Source organism: Astyanax mexicanus, chromosome 15 (assembly GCF_023375975.1).
Source record: "Astyanax mexicanus isolate ESR-SI-001 chromosome 15, AstMex3_surface, whole genome shotgun sequence".
NCBI lineage: Eukaryota > Metazoa > Chordata > Actinopteri > Characiformes > Acestrorhamphidae > Astyanax > Astyanax mexicanus.
Window position 1 is genome coordinate 9721589 of NC_064422.1, and position 18717 is coordinate 9740305.

Below are 18717 nucleotides of genomic sequence, written 5' to 3' on the forward strand. Positions count from 1 at the left end.
TTATTACAGTACTTTTGGGCACAATATGCACACAAGCAGCGGAGGCACTATTTCAAACACAGCCATTTGGTCCGAGTAATGGCATATTTACAGTAGTCAAACCCAGAGTCATAATTAAGGCGTGCACTGGGTAAAATAATAATACCCACCCTTCCTGTGCACTCTATCATCAGGTCATCATTTATCCACAAGCAGAAATTCTTTCATGTCCTGCCAGAAACACGTTTACATCCACAACGGATAAAACACTGCAACGTCTGAATGAGGAAGATAAATCCAGCCCGGTGTGAGGGAACAAAGCAAGAGGGGGAAAGAGAATAGCATGATGGAAAAATATGGTTATAGCACCATTGAAACATCTAAAACCAGCAAGGCAGGTGATTCTAAGTGCTCTAAAGAGTCAAGGCCGAAGGTTTGATATAAATAGCTTTTTCTCAATGGCCTGCACTGGACAGAAGGCCCTGAGAAGATGAGGTGTATATTAGCAGTTACCGTGTGTTTGGGACAGCTGAGGTTACACTCAAACCCTGCCGAACAAAATCGTAGTGAGCCGAGCCAAGACAAACCAGCGGGGAGCTGTTGGTCCTCAAATCCTCTTCTTAATCCAGTCAAAGTAAACTCGCTCGTCCCGGAGGTCAGACAAGGTTCCTTGGGATCAGTGGCCTTTCTATCCTTGGCAGACGCCGCTCTGATGTAGATAGTTATGCTGTATTGAGTCATACAAAAAGTGCTTGCTGGCAATTAGCACTGTAGCAATTCTGAAAAATGAAATAAACACAATAACACAATAAACTGAGAATTGCATTAAAGCAGCATTAAGTGAGAATTGATACACTGGTTCACTGACTGTAATAAGGATGATGAAGTCACGGTTATTGCCAGTCTGGCCTGTAATACATCTACTGCACTATTTAACTTTGGTGGTGCATCATGAGAACTCTCACTGTAGTTACACAAGTCATATTTGTGTAAAATCCTGTTATATCACTTTACCACCTCTGTCCACATGATTCTTTCTGATTCTTCAGATGCAGCTTCAGTATCTCTCAGCTTTTTAACAAATGCATGTAAAATGCATGTCCTTAAGACTAGAGATATCCAAAAAGTGCCTGCTTTGTAGCAGTTCTGAGAATGAATAAACACAGGTTTTTTTGTGCAGAAATAAAAGAACTGAATATTGCATTAAAGCAGCTTTATGTGAGGATTGGTTTGTTTCGCTCCTAGGCTCCCTCTACAGTTGCGGAGTGTGATTCTCTTTTATAACACTGCCATTGTGAATCATGCTGACTTTAATAAAGAGAATGAAGTCTTTGTCATTGTCACTCGTTGCTTTAAACACTACACCTAAATATTAATCCACTCAACAAAAATAACAAATAATGTTGATGTAATACTTTAAAAAATATTCATTTGTAATTTAAATTAATTGTGTTTTAACTGAAACGAAACTGCAGATCAGTTGTTTCAGCCAATTTATGCTTCTTTTTTTTTTAAACATCCTATTGGTGGCACTACTGTTCTTGGGTCCACAGAAGTTCAAAATAATAAAATAATCCAGTCATTTATTAACTTTAAAAAAGTCAAATAAAAGAGAAAGGATGAGCTTAGTCCCATTTATACATTAAAAACAGCCCGCCCTGATTAAATGGGATTTTTACCACCATTCTATAAACCTTCTATAAATCAGCAGCAATATAAACTAAAACCTATATAAGAACAAATTTATGGGCGGAGCATGTAGAGATCAATTAAGAGTGAGTAGCTCATGAAACCTCGTTCACAGACTAAACATCTGGCCACTCGGGTAGGTTGTGACTATGCCTTTACTCCAGCCCAAGTCATTTACTGTACATTGTCCTCCTCCTCCAGGCCGCAGAGCGTCCATATGATAACTGAAGACGGTCCATATCAGAGCAGGACATCACTGAGAGCTGCAAACCACCGGAGCTGTCCTCCTGCTATTGTTGCCATGGAACAAACTGCAATATCTGAGCACATCGCTGTTTCTCAGTGGGAGGCTGGAACGTCGATTCCACTTTTATTTACGTCCCTGTGAAAAAAACAAACGAAAAAAAACAGAAAAGCAGAAATCAGGGGGGCGTTCACACACAGACTCTGCCTGTAAAACTTGCGTAATTAAGGAGGGGACGTTAAGTGAGGGGGCGGTTCCCCCAGTTCCTGATGCTAAAAACCTTGGACCAGGCTAAACACCCCTGAACCCTCCACATCACATTAACATGGCAGCAGTTGCAACCTAGCAACCGGTTGCTAAGGAGAGGCAAAAGGCAGGCCCCCGAAGAGCTGACTTGCTTACTTGGCAAGTGAGCCGTGCAAAACCGGAATTCCCCTGCGACGACTGAAAGGCCCAGGTTGCCATGGCGACTGCATGGAAGTGATGGAGCTTCTTGATATGGTTTGTTTTGGGTACCGTGGGATTCCAATGGACACATTAGTGCTCACAGGGGGTGCACGATATGGACCAAAAAGTCTGATGTGCGATAACGCTGCGAGATATTCTGATATTGATGTGAAAAACAATAAAATTCGTTTAAACTCCTCAAAGGATTTTTAGCTGTTGGCTTGGCTGCACACCTTTTTTTCCCCAAGCTAAGAAGAAGTAGTTTGGTGTGTGTGTTCATTGTTCACTTTACCTCAATTTTACCTTGCTCTACCTTGAAACTTACGTTACTATTACACATAATCTACACACAATCATTTACACCTAGCACTCATCCAGCTACCACATGCCAGTGAGAAGGCCAATCGCGTACAGCATACTCTCAACCTGAAACAACCGTCCAGGTTGTTGAGTTATTCACCCAGGACATAGTGGCAGTCCATACCTGGGCATTAATATTCTGGGCAATTAAAAGTGTCCAATTTACTTGATGAATTTATCAGAATTTTTTGGATTGCAGGAGGAAACACACCCAGATAGTGAGGCAAACAATCTAACCACTAAGCCACTGTGCTGTACCTCACTCTGCCTCACACTATCTTTCTCTACCTGCAGCCTCATTATGTCAGGTGAGCACAGTCTGCAGTGTGAAGAGCTTACTCTGTTGCTGCAAGTGATACAAGTAATACAGCTGCTAAGATGTGCTTATCAGAAAAATACATGTTATGATAACATTAATAGGGCTGTAAGATACATTTTTATTTACCTAGCCAGCCTAAATAGAGGCCACTTCACATGAATGAGGCAAGGAGGTCATACAAGGGATATCCACAACAATACTACAAGAGGGCTAGGCTAAAGAGTCGTCAAAATGCAAAAACATATCGTGTTTCAGAAAAAGTAGGAAAACACCTAAAGAAACGCGGAGTAGAAGAGCTACGGATTAGGGGTATTTATACAAAGTCACACAGGAAATAGCAATCTCAACAGTCAGGTGAGCCAGAACGCCAAAATGTGTCACGTGACCAAAGCATCAATACAGTGTGTTAAGTCAGTGAAATACCACCAGGAATCTTATGTTTATTATAAAAAATAAATATGAAAAAATATAAATATATACAAAATATAGATTCATATTGTATATTCTATTAAGCATATTGAGAAAAGATTTTAGTCATTTTGGCCTGCACTACTCAGTTGTATGTAACACACTGCAGAAGAAAGATTCTGAGATGAAGAGACAGACACAAAGACTGTCTGCACCCTCAAGCAAAACAAGCTAAAAACACATTCCCATGACACACCACGGGGAATGTCAAAACCAGCCTCTGTAAAGGTTCTGGATTCAGCCTTTTTTCAGCTCATTTTTATTTCAGTTACAGCGCAGGATATGTTTTCCCACCACTTTTGATTCTGCCACCTGCAGACTTCACCTCCGTCTGTCCAGCTCAGCCGGCAGGATGCACTACACAGTGCTAAAAGAAGCTGCCAGACTCTGCCACTGGAGCACAAAGCCAGCCGCCAGAGCTGAAGGCCTCAAAGACCTCAGAACAGGCCCAGTACCAGTCCTCAGTCTGACGATGTGGTGTGATGAGAATGATAAGAGCCTTGTACTCATAGCACACATGCACACAGAGAGTGAGTTTCAGCTCAAAGCAGGCCTGCCTCATACTGAGTCTAAAAACTGACCATATCCCTGAAAAACCCTTTCCTCTCAACATGCTAATTTTCTACTCGTCTACGGTACATCCACAACCACTGCCTGAAGCTCTGGATCCAGACCAGAATGAAGTCAGGTCAGTGGGAAAGCCTGTCTGTGGGGAGGAACTAAGTCACTTTAAGGACACTTGAAAGTGGGACACATTCTGGCGGCACATACTTGGAAATAATGGGCCTCATTCATCAAAATCTCCCTGATAATTTTTAACCAGTTTAACCAGCATAAAGGCGCACGCAGCAAAGAGTTTTACTCATCAATGTTCCTCTGCCAAAACATATAATAACAAAATATATTTAACTAAAAAAACTCAGTTTACAAAATTAAACTTTATGAAATGATCATTGTGGTCTTTTCTGTCCTTTTCCAGCTCCACAATATGGCCACATGTCCTATCTGGAGCAGGAGAACACTGCTACTGAGCATGCTCACATTACAGCACTTGTCACTACTTAGTCGCTTTAAGGTATCTGAGCACTAAACAATAAGTAAACATACTCAACTTAATTCACTAATTTATTTAATTCAAAACAGCTATTAGGCTTTGCAGTCTGCATGCTTCACTGCAAAAAGTGTAACACGTACTGTGCAAATATATATAGGATAGTTAATTTAGATAGCAGTGTTTAAAATCTCTTTCTATGGATGCATTCTGTCTTCTTTGAAAAGAAAATGCAATTCATGTAGTGTATAAGAAAAATGTCTTTACATATTGTGGTTAAATATTTTTCACCCTACTACAGGAGTTGCTGCAGCAGTGTCCCAGTAATTTCAGTGCCTGTTCCATACAAGAAATTCTGATTTGATATCAATTAAAATTAAGTATTAAACAACAATTAAGCTCTTGCTAGACACGCCATGCACATGCTGAGTGTTTACCACACGTTATTGTTGACCTGTGCTAAATGGCAAAACACTAACAAGCTACTTAATGCTTAAATACGATAGTACTTACTTACATCTCCTTTATCTTCTGACTTGCCACGAATAGTAGATACAGATCCCTCACTCAGACGAAGTCTGCTGGCTAATCCTGCTGTGTAATGCTCTGTGTGAGGGTCTCAAACAAAATGATCAAATTGGTGTTTCATCAACTGATCTAGTGGGTGGGGCTCTGGTGAGGGTTGATGGGTGAGGGGTGGTGCCAGGGTGGTTCAATGCAGGTTTGCTTGTTGTGACGTCAGAATAAGAGAGCATCCATATGATTACAGACAGCAAACTCTTTCAGCTGATTTAAAGAAAACAGATAGATTTTTTTGGTGTTTGGAGTGTTTATAGGGACAGTTGAGACCCAGGTGAGAATACAAATGCACACAAAAAAGTGAGTTTTGCATTATATTTACCCTTTAAGGGCCCTTTAACCCTGTGTCCTCTAAAACAGATTGTTTCACACAAAACCTATAACAAACAACTTATTTCGCATTTTAAAAATCTAATTTTATGAAGAATTTTGAAAAATCTAAGCAATTTTTAATTTGGTTGTACTACTATTGCCACTTGAGTTAATTTGCAAAAACAAAAGTATGTTTAAAGAACAGAACCTATACATTTTTCGCAAATCTCTTTATACTTTATATATTCAAGGTTTCCCCTTTCTCTCAGGCTTTTGGTTGGGCTCAGAGAGTGCAAGTCAGGAGGTCAGGCTGAAAGGACACAACCATGACAACACTGTTTACCACTGACCACTAGCAGAACAGACAAACATATGATATGTGAAATTAAATTAATATAAGAATAAGTATTAAATTATATTTATTCTGAACAGCTTTCCATAGTTTTTCCCTCAGTCTCACTTGAGACTTAAGACTTAAGACTTTCTGCTGCAGTTCTGCTGAACATAAAAGGTTACCCAGCAGTTATGGCGCTCTGTTCTTGGTGATGTGCATCAGAGTAACATGAGCAAAGTCTATGATGCTCCTTGCTGAGATGCCAGTGATCAGAGTGAGCTCCTCCACCACCTGCAACATAAACCAAGATTTATATGATGGTTACATAGTTATTTTGTAGTTTATATAAAATGATTCAGCAAAAAAATTTACTTTTAGACACTCCCAGTCTCCCACAGGACATGATACACTACAGTAGTTTTACACTGAAGTTAATTTGAATCTACTACAGTCTGATTTCAGCAGTGCAGTACTGAAGTACCTTCTCCCAAACAGACGTCTGGTAGATGTATGCAGATACAGTGATCACTCCAACCCCCAACAGCATGCAGTCCTCAGTCACTGACACAAACTTTTCCCTGTCACACACAAACACACACACACACACACATGTAATAATATTATGGAATGCTAAATGCCTTACTGGCTCACACTCAAGATAATACCTCACAACTTATACAGATGTGGGCATTCATAAACCATTCCCTGAGGTAACACCTAATAATGAGTTTACACACTGCAATCTTATAACTCTTAGCATGTCTGGAAAAAACACACATCTCCAAAACCACACATTTACAGAAGAATTTCTGTAAATTTCTGTAAATGCCATTTCAGTGGCATGAGTAAAAGTAAAAGCAGATAGCACTGTTTTCTACACCTTCAAAAGCTTAACATTGGACTAAGTTTCAGTTTCAGCAGTGAAGAGAAGAATTGGAGGTCTGATGGGTAAAGAAGTGCAGTAATAAAGTCAATGCTAAGATAAGAGAATAATACTGCTACTGCTACTAAAAATAAGGGTGTTCTAAAACTTGTTAAAAAATACAGCTCTGGAAAATAACAAGAGACCACTTCAGCTACTGAATCAGTTTCTCTAATTTTGCTATTTATCGGTTTATGTTTGAGTAAAATAAACATTGTTGTTTTATTCTACAAACTACAAACAACATTTCTCCCAAATTTCAAATACAATTTTGTCATTTAGAGCAGTGGTTCCCAACCTATGGGTCGCGACCCAATCTATGGGTCGCCAAAGATCCACGATGGGTCGCGAAGCCCTCTTGATTTTAAGGGGTTTAATTTTAATACTATATATAGTCTAGGGTAAGCAAAATTCGCCGCGCTGCGCTGCGCTCTCTCTGTCTCTCTCTCTCTCTCTCTGGCGCGCGCGCGGGCGCTCTCTCCGGCAGCGCGGAGCTGAATTCAGCGCGAGGCTGAATATAATAATATAATAATATAAGAATATAAAACTCAGTTTAGTTAAATAAATGAAAATGAGTGAGGGCCTGTAAAGTTAATCAATTATTGTCCAATATTTGGACAGGTTGAGGTTTTGGTGAGCTGTTTTACTGATTTGAAACTGAAACTGAAACTGATATTATTCTTTTTTTTTGTTTGTTTGTTTTTATTTTATATAAATTATTTTTTATTCATTTTAAATAGTTGTATTATTTTATTGATCTAATTTTTTTTCTTCATAAGATAAAAATTCCTTATGTTTTATGTATCAATTTTTCCTTTTTTACGTGTTTATTTTATTCATCTATAGTAAATGTCAGTTTTTATTTGTCATTTCTAACCTCTTACATCTTTTACATTAGGGGGGGGGGGGGATGGGGTTACGTTGGGTCACCAAAGCTTACAATGGTAAAAATATGGGTCCCTGAAGAAAAAGGTTGGGAACCACTGATTTAGAGCATTTATTTGCATAAAATAAGAAATGGCTGAAATAAAAAAAGGTGCAGAGCTTTCAGACCTCAAATAATGCAAAGAAAACAAGTTCATATTCATAAAGTTTTAAGATTTCAGAAATCAATATTTGGTGGAATAACTAATAACTCTTTCCTGGCATGTTTTCCTCCACCAGTCTTACACACTGCTTTTGGATAACTTTATGCCTTTAATCCTGGTGCAAAAATTCAAGCAGTTCAGTTTGGTTTGATGGCTTGTGATTATCCATCTTCCTCTTGATTATATTCCAGAGGTTTTCAATTTGGTAAAATCAAAGAAATTTTACAAAGCTGTATGTGTGTGTATGGGTGCACTTTTCTAACCTCAGAAAGTAAAATTAAATGTTTTTTGTTCTTTCAGTTTGAAAGTAAAATTAAACACGGTGCATTGTCGCTACCTTTGTTCTGGAGAAGGGTTGAGACATCCTGTAGCAGCCACAAGAAGGGACTGATAGACTGGTCCTCTCTTCAGGTAGATAAACTGAAGCACATACCTGCACAGGTGATGCAGCTGTGCAACAGGCATAGTTGGCACATTGTGGGCTGTAGTGCAGAAACACAAAGCCAAATACTTTAATATTACTAAAAATTAGTCCGAATAGCTGAGCAGCTTTGAACAACCTACCCAGAACTTCCAGAAGAGTCTCTACATACAGCAGAGGGTTCGGCATGTTCAGCTGGAAGTCCAGAGTTTTCAGGATGAGAAGTTCTGTCTCCAGAAGCTTTTCTTCGGGACAGCTGCTGCCCAGTGACTGCAGGTATCTCGAAGCAGAGTCGTTGTGAACGGCCTGAATTAGAGAAAAAATGAAATTAGCAACTTTTAAATAATGTAGCAACTAATTATTAAATTATACTTTTGGGTTGAGTCAATGCCGTGTCTACAGCGCAGCCTGCACAAGTGACCTACACTGTTGTGAGCATTTATACTTCTGCCTTTTTGTGTCTGTGTCATCTGTTTAAAAAAATTACAATTATTGTTAAAATCAAAACTCACACTGGAATGTAAGGCCAGTTTGCTGGCTATCTGCACGCTTGATAGGAGAAAGATCTGGAATTTCCCACGGAGACTCTGATAGATCAGATCTTCATTGTGTTTTTTGGCTCTGCAGGAGGGGCCTTCACCAGCTTCACTTCTCTGGCTAATAATAAAATTCTCAATATGCTGCACCATAAACCTGAGATAAGAAAATCAGACATGATCAGGTCACACTGCTTTTAGTAATCATAAAAATAAAGCTGAAAACTGCTGAAAAAATGCTGAAATTGAATTTCAACACTGATTTTTTTTAAAACTGCAAAAATGAAAACCCCTGAGAAGGTAAATCTGAGTTTTCTTTCTAATTAGGTTAATTTGGCTTCTCTGGTGTCCCTGTGTAAATATACAAAGTGTTTCTTAAGCATATCTTCCCTAAGTCTAATAAATCAAATAATATATTATATATAATATTTAATGGGTCATGCTGATGGCAGCAGAACCCTGACCAATCACAGACTAACATACCTCTTGGTTATATTTGAGGAGTGTTTTATCATACTTCTGCTTTGTGCTTTTATCACCCAAGTTTACATTTATACAAAATATTTAATATAATAAATATGTTCCCAGATGTTTAATGGCTAAGGTCTGAAGTTTTGGTTCGCTGCTTTACAATGAAAAGAAAGAAATTTTCAGATTAAAAAGTTCTCTTTTTTTAGTAAGCTCAGTGAATTGCCTGTCCAGTATTTCAACAGCGTGATAACCAACAGAAGCGTCCAGTCCCAGCTCCTCACAGATGAGAAATGCGTGTTCTGTAAGGACAAAAGACAATAACAGGAACAGAATAAGTAGAAACATATGTTCAGATATTACTTTATTTTTACTGAACCTAAATAAATTATGTCAGAGACATATAAAAATGAAAAAGAACTACCTCACTACTTTACTAATACACTAAAATGAATGCTGTAGCTGTATCTACTCGAGTATTATTTTTACTTCATTACTGTACTTAAGTACTAAAATGCTGTATCTGTATCTACTGGAGTATTATCTTTACTTCAATACTGTACTTAAGTACTAAAATGCTGTATCTGTATCTACTGGAGTATTATATTTACTTCAATACTGTACTTAAGTACTAAAATGCTGTATCTGTATCTACTGGAGTATTATCTTTACTACACTACTGTACTTAAGTACTAAAATACTGTATCTGTATCTACTGGAATATTCTTTTTACTTCAATAATGTACTTAAGTACTAAAATGCTGTATCTGTATCTACTAGAGTATTATTTTTACTTCACTACTGTATGATTAAAATTAAACATATGGAGATATGAGTTTTCTAGTTATAGTTAAATTGCCCAGCCCTACAGTTAGCTATATTAGCTAACTTACACTCACTGTAGGTTAGCGTTAACTAGGTTGGTTAAAAGACTACAGAAAACATACAGAAAAATGAGGCTTAAATCGGAGTTATTAGTTAAAGTGACTCACCCACTACCTTCCCCTGTTTAAAGTTCCCGCAGAGGCTGGAGATGTTCTGCAGGCGGGATTTGTTGGAGTTGTTCAGGTCGGACAGAAAGTCTGACAGAACCTCCGGCGAGGCCTCGCCGAACCTCGGGCTCTCCTGACCGCTGGATGAAAACGCTCTGGGTCTTTTTGCCATAGTTTTTGGCTCAGAAAAGTGGTTTAAACAGATTAACAGAAATTACCTCAAATCTGCGACGTGTTTTACCGAAATTAAACACTAGATGGCGGCATCGCCGTTTACATCCGCACCTTACTACTGACCGTCCACCGACTGCGCCTGCGCAGCCAGAACTAACAACCTCACAACCTCAGGCTGTGTCCCAAATTCACACGTTATTTAATGTTTAAGTCACTAACTGCTGATTCGGTAAGTGTACCGTCCATGGCATTGCTTTTAGAATATACCATAGAGACTGAAATATAAAATAAAAATGATATTTATTCACTATATACAAAAATAAAATAGGTAATCAAGTGGAAAACAGAAAAAAATTTCGTGTATCTAATATAGAAAGTCGAAAAAGGTCAAACAAGAAGGGAAATACCATTTTAAATCAATATGTCTGAGAGGTCAGAGGTTTTAAAACTAGGAAACGTAAATTAAGCTTTAAACTAAAATCATAAAACAATAAAAGCACTACATAAACCTAACAAATTATAATTATCAATTAAAATAATAATAATAATAATAATTAGAAAAAAACAAACAGAAATTAAAATTAGAAAACATAAAATGCTATTATATACATCAGCATACTAATGTACTAAATAAAAGTAACAAACAATACTTATTAAACACATAAAACAAAAAATAACAATAATTGTTAAATAATACAAATATACAAGCAAAAAACTAAATAAAAATGAAGTAATATAAATATTAATATATACATTAGCTTAATCGTAAACGATAGATATTTTATTTATTTATCAGGTATTCCCTTTTTTAAAACATAACTTCATAACAATCTAATACATTGAATGTGTGACGTTAAATTAAAACACTGGAAAAACGTTAGTGCATTAAGTGGGGAACGTTATTGCACTAAATAGGGAACGAGGGCGCGATTTGAGACAGGGCCAGACGCAACACCGCTTCCTGTTATATTCACGCACTGGCAGCATGGCGGACAGGCAGGGGAAAGCGGCGGCGAGCGGGGAAGAGTTCGCTAAGAGAATAGACCCCACCAAGGAGAGCCTGACCCGCGAGCAGATGCAGTTCATCCGGCAGGTGGAAATGGAGCAGTGGAGGAAGAGGAGCCAGAAGCTCCGCGGCCGGAACCTTCTGACCGGGCTGGCTATCGGAGCGGCGGTGATGGGTATATGTATCCTCCAGCAGAGCCAAGGTTATCGGGGTTTACAGCTCCAGCAGGGGGGATTTAATCAATTCCACCTTAAATAATGATCCCACCTTAAATAACACAGCAGTCAGGTCAGGCTTTTACACAAATGTCCAGCTGTATCATAATCGTTGTGCTGTCATATCCAATCACCCACCACTACCCACTTATCTGGCTTATCCAATCAGTCAAAAGTTTGGACACACCTTCTAATTCAATGCTTTTATTTTTCTCTACATAGAAAATGAATACTAAAGCGATTCAAACTATGAAGGAACACATAAGGAATTATGTAGTAACTTAAAACTGTCAAACAAACCAAAATACTCTAAAGTACTGTAAAGCATTTAGATACACTTATCTAGGTTCTGATAACATGTGGTTTCTGAGGCTGGTAACTCTGATGAACTTATCCTGTACAACAGAGGAAACTCTTGCTCTTACTTTCCTGAGGCGGTCCTGATGAGTGCCAGTTTCATCATTATAAGCTCATGTTTTTGATGGTCTTTGCAGCAACTGCACTTGAGGATACGAAGTTCTTGAAATGTTTCTGATTGACTGTCCTTCACGTATTTAGTATTTTTATTGTCCTTACTTAGTTAAGTATTTCTTGCTTCTTATAATCTGGATTAGAACATTACACAAATATTCACTATTCACTGTATACCTGTAACTCTACCTCTTCACTACTTTACAACTGATGCTCTCAAACACTTTATTAAGAGGCAAGAAATTCAAGTAATTAAACAGGTGCTTCTACCTCATAAAGCTGACTGAATTGGAAATGTGAAACATATTCTGGTTTGTTTAACAGTTGTATACAATGTTTACTAAATAATTTCATGCTCCGTTTTACTTTATAGTTTGGATGACTTTTTAGTATTACTCTACAATTTAGAACATTTTAAAATGAAGAAAAACACTCAATTTAAGCTGTCTCCAAATTTTTGACTGGTACTGTAACTGTGACTGATATGTAATATTACAGCAGCTCTCAGCCTCTCATGAGTAAAGCATTACTGAGTGAGAAATAACAGGAACACATTCAATCCGATGTAGTTTAACTGTCATTGTGACTCAGCAGTTTTACATGTACCCATAGGGGTGGGTAATATGAAGGAATAGTACTGTGTGGTATGGTATCATGATAGGTAAACTCAGAATACTGTGCTTATGAAGAGGGATGATGACAGTTTTAGGACTAACAAGTGCATAGGCATGTCGTGATAGCTTTTTACATTTTCTGGATACTGTATAGGTTTTGTGTCTTCATCTGTCTCTGTCCACTCAGTTAATATGAAGACACTGTTATTAGTGCACAGCTAGATACTATATTAGATTAATTGTTCATTCTTATGTAAACAAACAAAAAGGAAAATATTTAGATCATCAAAAATGATTGAGGTCATTTTATTGTACAATTGTACAAAGTCAGTAATGTAACTGTCATGACGGGCCTACAAGTGCATTACCTGAACTGGTTGCTCAGGTATTGCTGCATGGTCCTTACAGTAAAACCTTTAAAAAGTGGTTGCTTGTGCTTCAGCAGATTGATATTGTTGTTGCTGTGGGGTCACAGATTACTTGTATGTAGTTGATTAGTGGTTGCTATGGTATCAAGTTTTTATATTATTTTGTATATCGCTTTTTACAACTGATGTTGTCACAAAGCAGCTTTACAGAATTGTGATTGCAGGATAGATTATCAGGCAGAAAATTAATATACAATACAGAACCCCCAGTGAGCACAAAGGCTCTGATACACAGAGCTCACTGGATTAAAGGGAGCTATAGCTATAATATGATGCACTTTATTGTTTTTATAAAATAATACAAGAGCAGAATTAGTTCTGTTTAACAGGGTTTAGTGCAGCAAAGATCAGTTGTATTTAGTATTTTTACAAAAAGCCTGTTACAATCACTTTATGTAACTTCTCTCATGGTTTTTATGTTTTTATATACATGATTTATAAAGAAATACGGTACTGTTGTTCTGCTCCCACCTCAGATAAATTAAATATTGTAACAAGTGTCTTCTATTGTCTATCGTAGTCCATCTTTCCCCACATTGTCCACCCGAACTAGTTTCTTCACACATTTTTCACACCCATTTGTTTGCCTTAACCACCTGTTCCCTCCAGACGGCTACACCTTTTACTCTGTGTCTCAAGAGGTGATCATGGACGAGATCGACAGAGAGGCCAAGGAGGCGGCCAGGTATCGAGCGCCCAAGACCGGAGCCAACTGAAGGTCAGCTGAAGGTTTCTGAGGACACTTTGTTAGGAGAGCTGGTCCTTGGTGATTAAACCCTGCCGGAGGAGATCTCTCTTCAGCCAGCTCCGGAATCTCTGACCTGGACAATGTCTCGCTTAAAACGTGTGGAAAAATAATACAGAGCCTGAGAAACACTAGAGGGCAGCATTATACCAGAATAAACATCAGTAAATCACAGAAAAACGAACAGGCTGTGCATCAGGAGGGAACCTGATTTATCTCAGACTGTAGGGTTATGTCGAGCCTTTATTGTAATGTAATAAATCGTGTGTACGTGTGAGTGATTCTCTGTATCTGTTGGTTGAAGGAATAATGGAGAAATAAATGTTATTTTTAAGTTTATTGTACAAATACAATTTGGAGCACGGTACATATTCATCTGAAGTATATATAAAAAAAGAAAGAAAATAGAAGAGGCACGGCGTGGCAGTATAGCAGCTTAGCACTCAAAGCATCACATTCATTAAAATGGCTTACTCACATTGTTCTGTTTCATCTAAAATATATAGATTTATATTCTGCGTCTATATTCTAGTCATTTACTGTGCATGTTCAAAGGCAATGATAAAGTGTTTCACAGTTTTATATGAATGAATTAACAATTCTCGATTCTTTGGACAAAAATATTGAATGTAAAAGTAAAAAGTAACACCCCGTGAACCACCCTTATCCTTAAACTGAACCCACCACACTTTTTTTTTCATTTCCTTTCATTATATCCCTTTAAAATAAACATCACATGAGTCTGTGTACACTGTTAAGATAAGAAATAATATTCAATATTCCTGCTCTGTACATTAAACACATTCCTCGCCAGGGCAAGGCTGGCTTTTAATAGCAAAGTAATACAGAAAGGATGTTTGAAGAAAGTGCTCCATAAAAACCACAAATAAATACAGCGAGGGTGGGGAAAGTATCTGGAAAATCCATGATATTTACTAATGAAAGTTACTAATATTTGTAAGGTAATCAAATTAACATAATTGGCCACTGATCCCAGACAAAGTCAAATAGTTAACATAGAGGCATGTTTAGTGTCTGATGTGCTGCTGCTTTGGTATACATTAATGGATGCTAGACTAGCACTGCTAACAAACAATGTAATTAGACTCTAGATCTTTATTCTCAACTCACGTATAGATATTTATATATATATATACTGCCGATCAAAAGTTGTAGAACACCCCTATATTTATTTTTATTTTTTTATTATTATTGCACTTCACCTGTCAGACCTCTAATTTTCCTCTTTGCTGCTGAAACTGAGACTTGATTGAACAGGTGTGAAAACAAAAATCGCACTCTGGTGCGGTTCCAAATAAACTCTGGTGCGGTGCACTTATGATAAGAAAGTGATCTGGTTTCGATCTGACACAGCTATCAAATATATTCCTTATTTAATAAATTATTTGAGCTAAACTGCTGATAAGGCACAGGTTAATTTGATATTTTAGCCAGATTACGCTAATTACCGCAGCTAGGAACACATGCTGGCTCTGCTGCTCCATGCTGTTTACACGCACGGTCTGTGCTGCGTTCACTACTCGCAGTCAGATGGGCAACTCTGTTAACTATGTGTACATCTCTGCTGCACAGCCCATTGAAAACACTGTGGTTAAAAGCAGCTTCAGACTGCACAGATATACACACTGGAACATTATCTTCTTGCCAGACAGTTCTGACCAATCAGAGGAGACAACGTGCTTGCATGGTATGTTGGTGCGCATTTTGGTGCTTTTAGGTTTATATCTGTGTGAAACCAAATCAAACCGAGTGAGAAAACGCTCCAAGTAAACAAACTCATCAACTGATCCGGACTATAGAGACAAACTACAGGTGTATGATTGCCCCTTCTTCCAATGTAAAGCTGAGATAAAGACCCTCTGTTTTAAAACAATATATGACTTTTTTTTTTTTGAATATACAATTGTTTTACAATACTAAAATCTTTTCTTTTAAATTTTTTTTTAATTTGTTTTTCTTAAAAGCCCTGGCAGTTTATGGCAAAAAATTTGTAGACTGGATTTTGTACTATTTCTGGTTACTGACTGGTTACAGGGAAAAATATGCAGGTGTTCTAAAACTTTTGACCATTAGTGTGTTTATATATATAAATTATCTATCAAACCTCCAGCCAAATGGATATGGTTTAGATCACTTATTCATATATCCATATTACATACTCAAACTTCACACACAAGAGCAAGCGTACACCATCAAACGTTTCCAATAAAGTGGCCGTTCAAGCGTGCACATGGTTCGAAAACACCAGAATAAAACACTACTACATGTGTTGAGAATAATTGGACTCTGGACAGTGGTGGTCTTAGGTTGGTCCCTTTCAAGTGATAAATACGGTACCGGGGCTGTGATTTACTCAGGCTACAGTCAGCAACTCTAGACCTACAAAGTTTACCTATAATAAGGCAGCTGTTTGTGATAAAGTGACCAATATATGTGTATTTTATGAGTATTTTATGGGGTGTTTCTGTTATTTCGGACACCTCCTGTAGCTCTAGTGTAAGAAAATGTGTAGAATTAGTTCACCTGCTTTATAATGCGGTGTAGAATGAGTATTTTACACATTGCACAGACGATAAAGATAAATGTACATCCCAGACCCAACAAACGAGCCTTATCTCCAGTTTCTGTTCACATTAATATTAATAAAAATAAAAAATAAACCCAAAGAAATAAAATAAATCTGTACATTAAGGCTACAGTATGAGCTGAGCTCTGATCATCACTGCAGCGCAGAGTAAGGAAATATTAGAAGCAGAAATATTATAATATATAATAAAAAGGTCACGGCAAGTGGACTAGTGTCGTTCACACACTCAAAGAGGAAATGAGTGCCTGTTATAAGCAGGTCTGGCAGCTGTTTATGTATGTATATGTATGTGTGTGTGTTTGTGTGTGTAAGTGAAGGCAAATTGCTTGCGAAAGTGCTAAGAACACACTAATGAGCCACTGGTGAGCTGTCAGGGAGAGCTCACACGCAGCTCTCGCGTCACTAAGCTCAGCACAGCAACGGCAACGCGACAGCACCGTCACCACAGCAGGGGAATCAGGACAGTCAGCAAATTATACTTATTGTGTCCTGTAGGGCACCTGCCTTCATTACTGCAGGACAAACTGTACCACTCAAAAGTTTGGTCACACCTAGTTTGATTGACATCTTTAAAACATAAATACATTATTGTCTGATGTGTGAAATCATGACATGACAAATAATGCTAAATCAGCTCTGATCTACTGAGGCACGGATTCAACAAGGCCTTCAACCACTTTGGTATGTACTGAGCACTGCATACGAGAAACGGACACAGCAGTGCTGCTGGAGTTTTTAAACGCCTCACTGTCACTGCTGGAATATGAATGATGTCACTGCTGGAATATGAATGTGGTCCTGTAGGCTGCTGATAGGGGTGTAACGATACAGAAAACACAGTTCGGTTCACACTTCAGTATAAACCCCTCATTTTGGGACGTTTTCGGTACAGTTGGTGGAAAAAATAAAGAGGCTGGAGATTCTGTATAGCCTCACCTTCATTAACTTCATAATAAGAATGAATCTTCATTATAATCATGTTTTGTTTTTTGGGATGGTATGTGGTAACAGGGCTCAAGCTCTTTTATTAAATACTGCACTGTATTATAATATATCAGAGTAGAGCGAGAGTGAGAGAGATGGCGCAAGAGAGAGAGTGGTTGAGAGACAGCACAAATGAGAGCGAGCGCCTAACCCTGCGTTTACACTGGAAAGCAACAGGCGACCATTCATTCCCTATAGCAGGGCACGATTTCAGCACAATTTTTCATTGGTTCAAAAAGTCACTTACAGACCGCCTGTGTAACATGTACTCTGCATGCGTTTACGTGAACCGAACTGTGACACCGTACCGTGACAATTCGTAAAGAATACACATATCGTTACACCCCTAGTTGATGACCATTGAAGAACAGGGTGAAAAAGGAGGCTTAGTTATAGAATAATAGTGCTTATTATAAAAGTGCTTATATATGGACGTATATTTATGTAAGTCCTTTTATCCCATGAGTATGATCATATTTCACTAGTTCTTCCTTCTAACATTATGAAATGAAATAAAATAGAATTTATATTAAAAGTATCCCAGTGATGGATGGCAAGGCTGTGTAAAGCTGTATCAAGGCCACTGAAACATGTAATCATGTGATGCGTTTTGATAAATAAATAATTAGTTATGTTATGTTTTCAGGTGTGTCCAAACCTGGACTGTATGCACATTTTCCTTCCAGGTTTAGATCCATTAGAGCAGTGTGTGAGTGTGTGCGCGTGTGCACGTGTACACACAGGCAGGTTTTTAATATAACTCAACACAGTCAGCATGTTTCCGCGATTAGTCGTGAAGGTGGGCGTTGACTGTTACCACGTGACTGTCTGACTCTCGCTCTTCTGCTAGTAGAGAAGGTCTCCTTGTCTGCCTGTAAAGTTCTCTTTCTTCAGTAGGACGGTGGCGGTGGGTGGGTATGGGGCGGAGTTGGGGGGCGTGGGTGAACAGCAGTCGTGTTGCTGGATGAGGTAGTCTAATCTAGTTCTGCCAACAGGCTCGGATGTGTAGTTTTACTGTGAAAAGAGAGAAAAAAAAGAAAGTTTTCAGATTTCCACACTACAGAACATCTCACTGAACTGAGGTTTCATCACTCTGTGTCCAACAGTATCCTAACATAGTGTTACCAATACATTAATAAATGAAGTCCAGGAACTCTGAGAACCTGTCTATACCTCCAACACAAATAATCCAAATAACAGTGAACATTTTATACATTAGCACTAGAACTCCAGTTAAATTATAAACAAATAAGATTTATATAT

General features: G+C 38.1%; 3 protein-coding genes across 7 annotated transcripts in view; 1 reads left to right on the forward strand and 2 right to left on the reverse strand.

Annotated features, from left to right (window-relative positions):
• Positions 1-1542: 1542 nt before the first annotated feature.
• On the reverse strand, positions 1543-10646 carry cntd1 (cyclin N-terminal domain containing 1). Of its 4 annotated transcripts, none has more exons than XR_002649888.2 (9): positions 10210-10646; positions 9444-9519; positions 8726-8906; positions 8357-8519; positions 8130-8274; positions 6264-6360; positions 5965-6073; positions 5075-5343; positions 1543-2050 (listed from the first exon to the last, which is right to left on the reverse strand). XR_002649888.2 is itself a non-coding variant. In XM_007248767.4 (8 exons), the coding sequence occupies exons 1-7, from the start codon at positions 10379-10381 to the stop codon at positions 5972-5974; spliced, it is 936 nt and encodes a 311-aa protein (XP_007248829.3). In that variant the 5' UTR covers positions 10382-10646; the 3' UTR covers positions 1543-2050; positions 5965-5971. The 4 variants fall into 4 exon arrangements, 2 of the variants coding, with proteins under 2 accessions (XP_007248829.3, XP_022524950.2); XR_002649886.2 differs by having other exon boundaries at positions 5071-5343; XM_007248767.4 differs by lacking the exon at positions 5075-5343.
• A 691-nt stretch (positions 10647-11337) lies between these two features.
• LOC103045739 (cytochrome c oxidase assembly factor 3 homolog, mitochondrial) lies at positions 11338-14215 on the forward strand. The gene is made up of 2 exons (XM_007248680.4): positions 11338-11570; positions 13727-14215. The coding sequence occupies exons 1-2, from the start codon at positions 11369-11371 to the stop codon at positions 13831-13833; spliced, it is 309 nt and encodes a 102-aa protein (XP_007248742.1). The 5' UTR covers positions 11338-11368; the 3' UTR covers positions 13834-14215.
• wnk4a (WNK lysine deficient protein kinase 4a) overlaps positions 14185-18717 on the reverse strand; it is a 76905-nt gene continuing 72372 nt past the window's right edge. For both annotated transcript variants that reach the window (XM_049464659.1, XM_049464658.1), the window contains exon 21: positions 14185-18468. In XM_049464659.1, coding sequence (XP_049320616.1) covers positions 18466-18468 — 3 coding nt within the window. In that variant the 3' untranslated portion in view covers positions 14185-18465. The remainder of the gene's footprint in view (positions 18469-18717) is intronic.

What these genes read in the sequence shown, in the direction of transcription:
- cntd1 (XM_007248767.4), bottom strand. Translation starts at nt 10,381, where the DNA reads ATGGCAAAAAGACCCAGAGCGTTTTCATCCAGCGGTCAGGAGAGCCCG. An exon ending in TAAACAGGGGAAGGTAGTGG is followed by an intron (nt 9,520 to 10,209) that starts GTGAGTCACTTT and finishes TTGTCCTTACAG; the next exon opens with AACACGCATTTCTCATCTGT. An exon ending in AACCCTTCTCCAGAACAAAG is followed by an intron (nt 6,361 to 8,129) that starts GTAGCGACAATG and finishes TGTGTGTGACAG; the next exon opens with GGAAAAGTTTGTGTCAGTGA.
- LOC103045739 (XM_007248680.4), top strand. Translation starts at nt 11,369, where the DNA reads ATGGCGGACAGGCAGGGGAAAGCGGCGGCGAGCGGGGAAGAGTTCGCT. An exon ending in AGCGGCGGTGATGGGTATAT is followed by an intron (nt 11,571 to 13,726) that starts GTATCCTCCAGC and finishes TGTTCCCTCCAG; the next exon opens with ACGGCTACACCTTTTACTCT.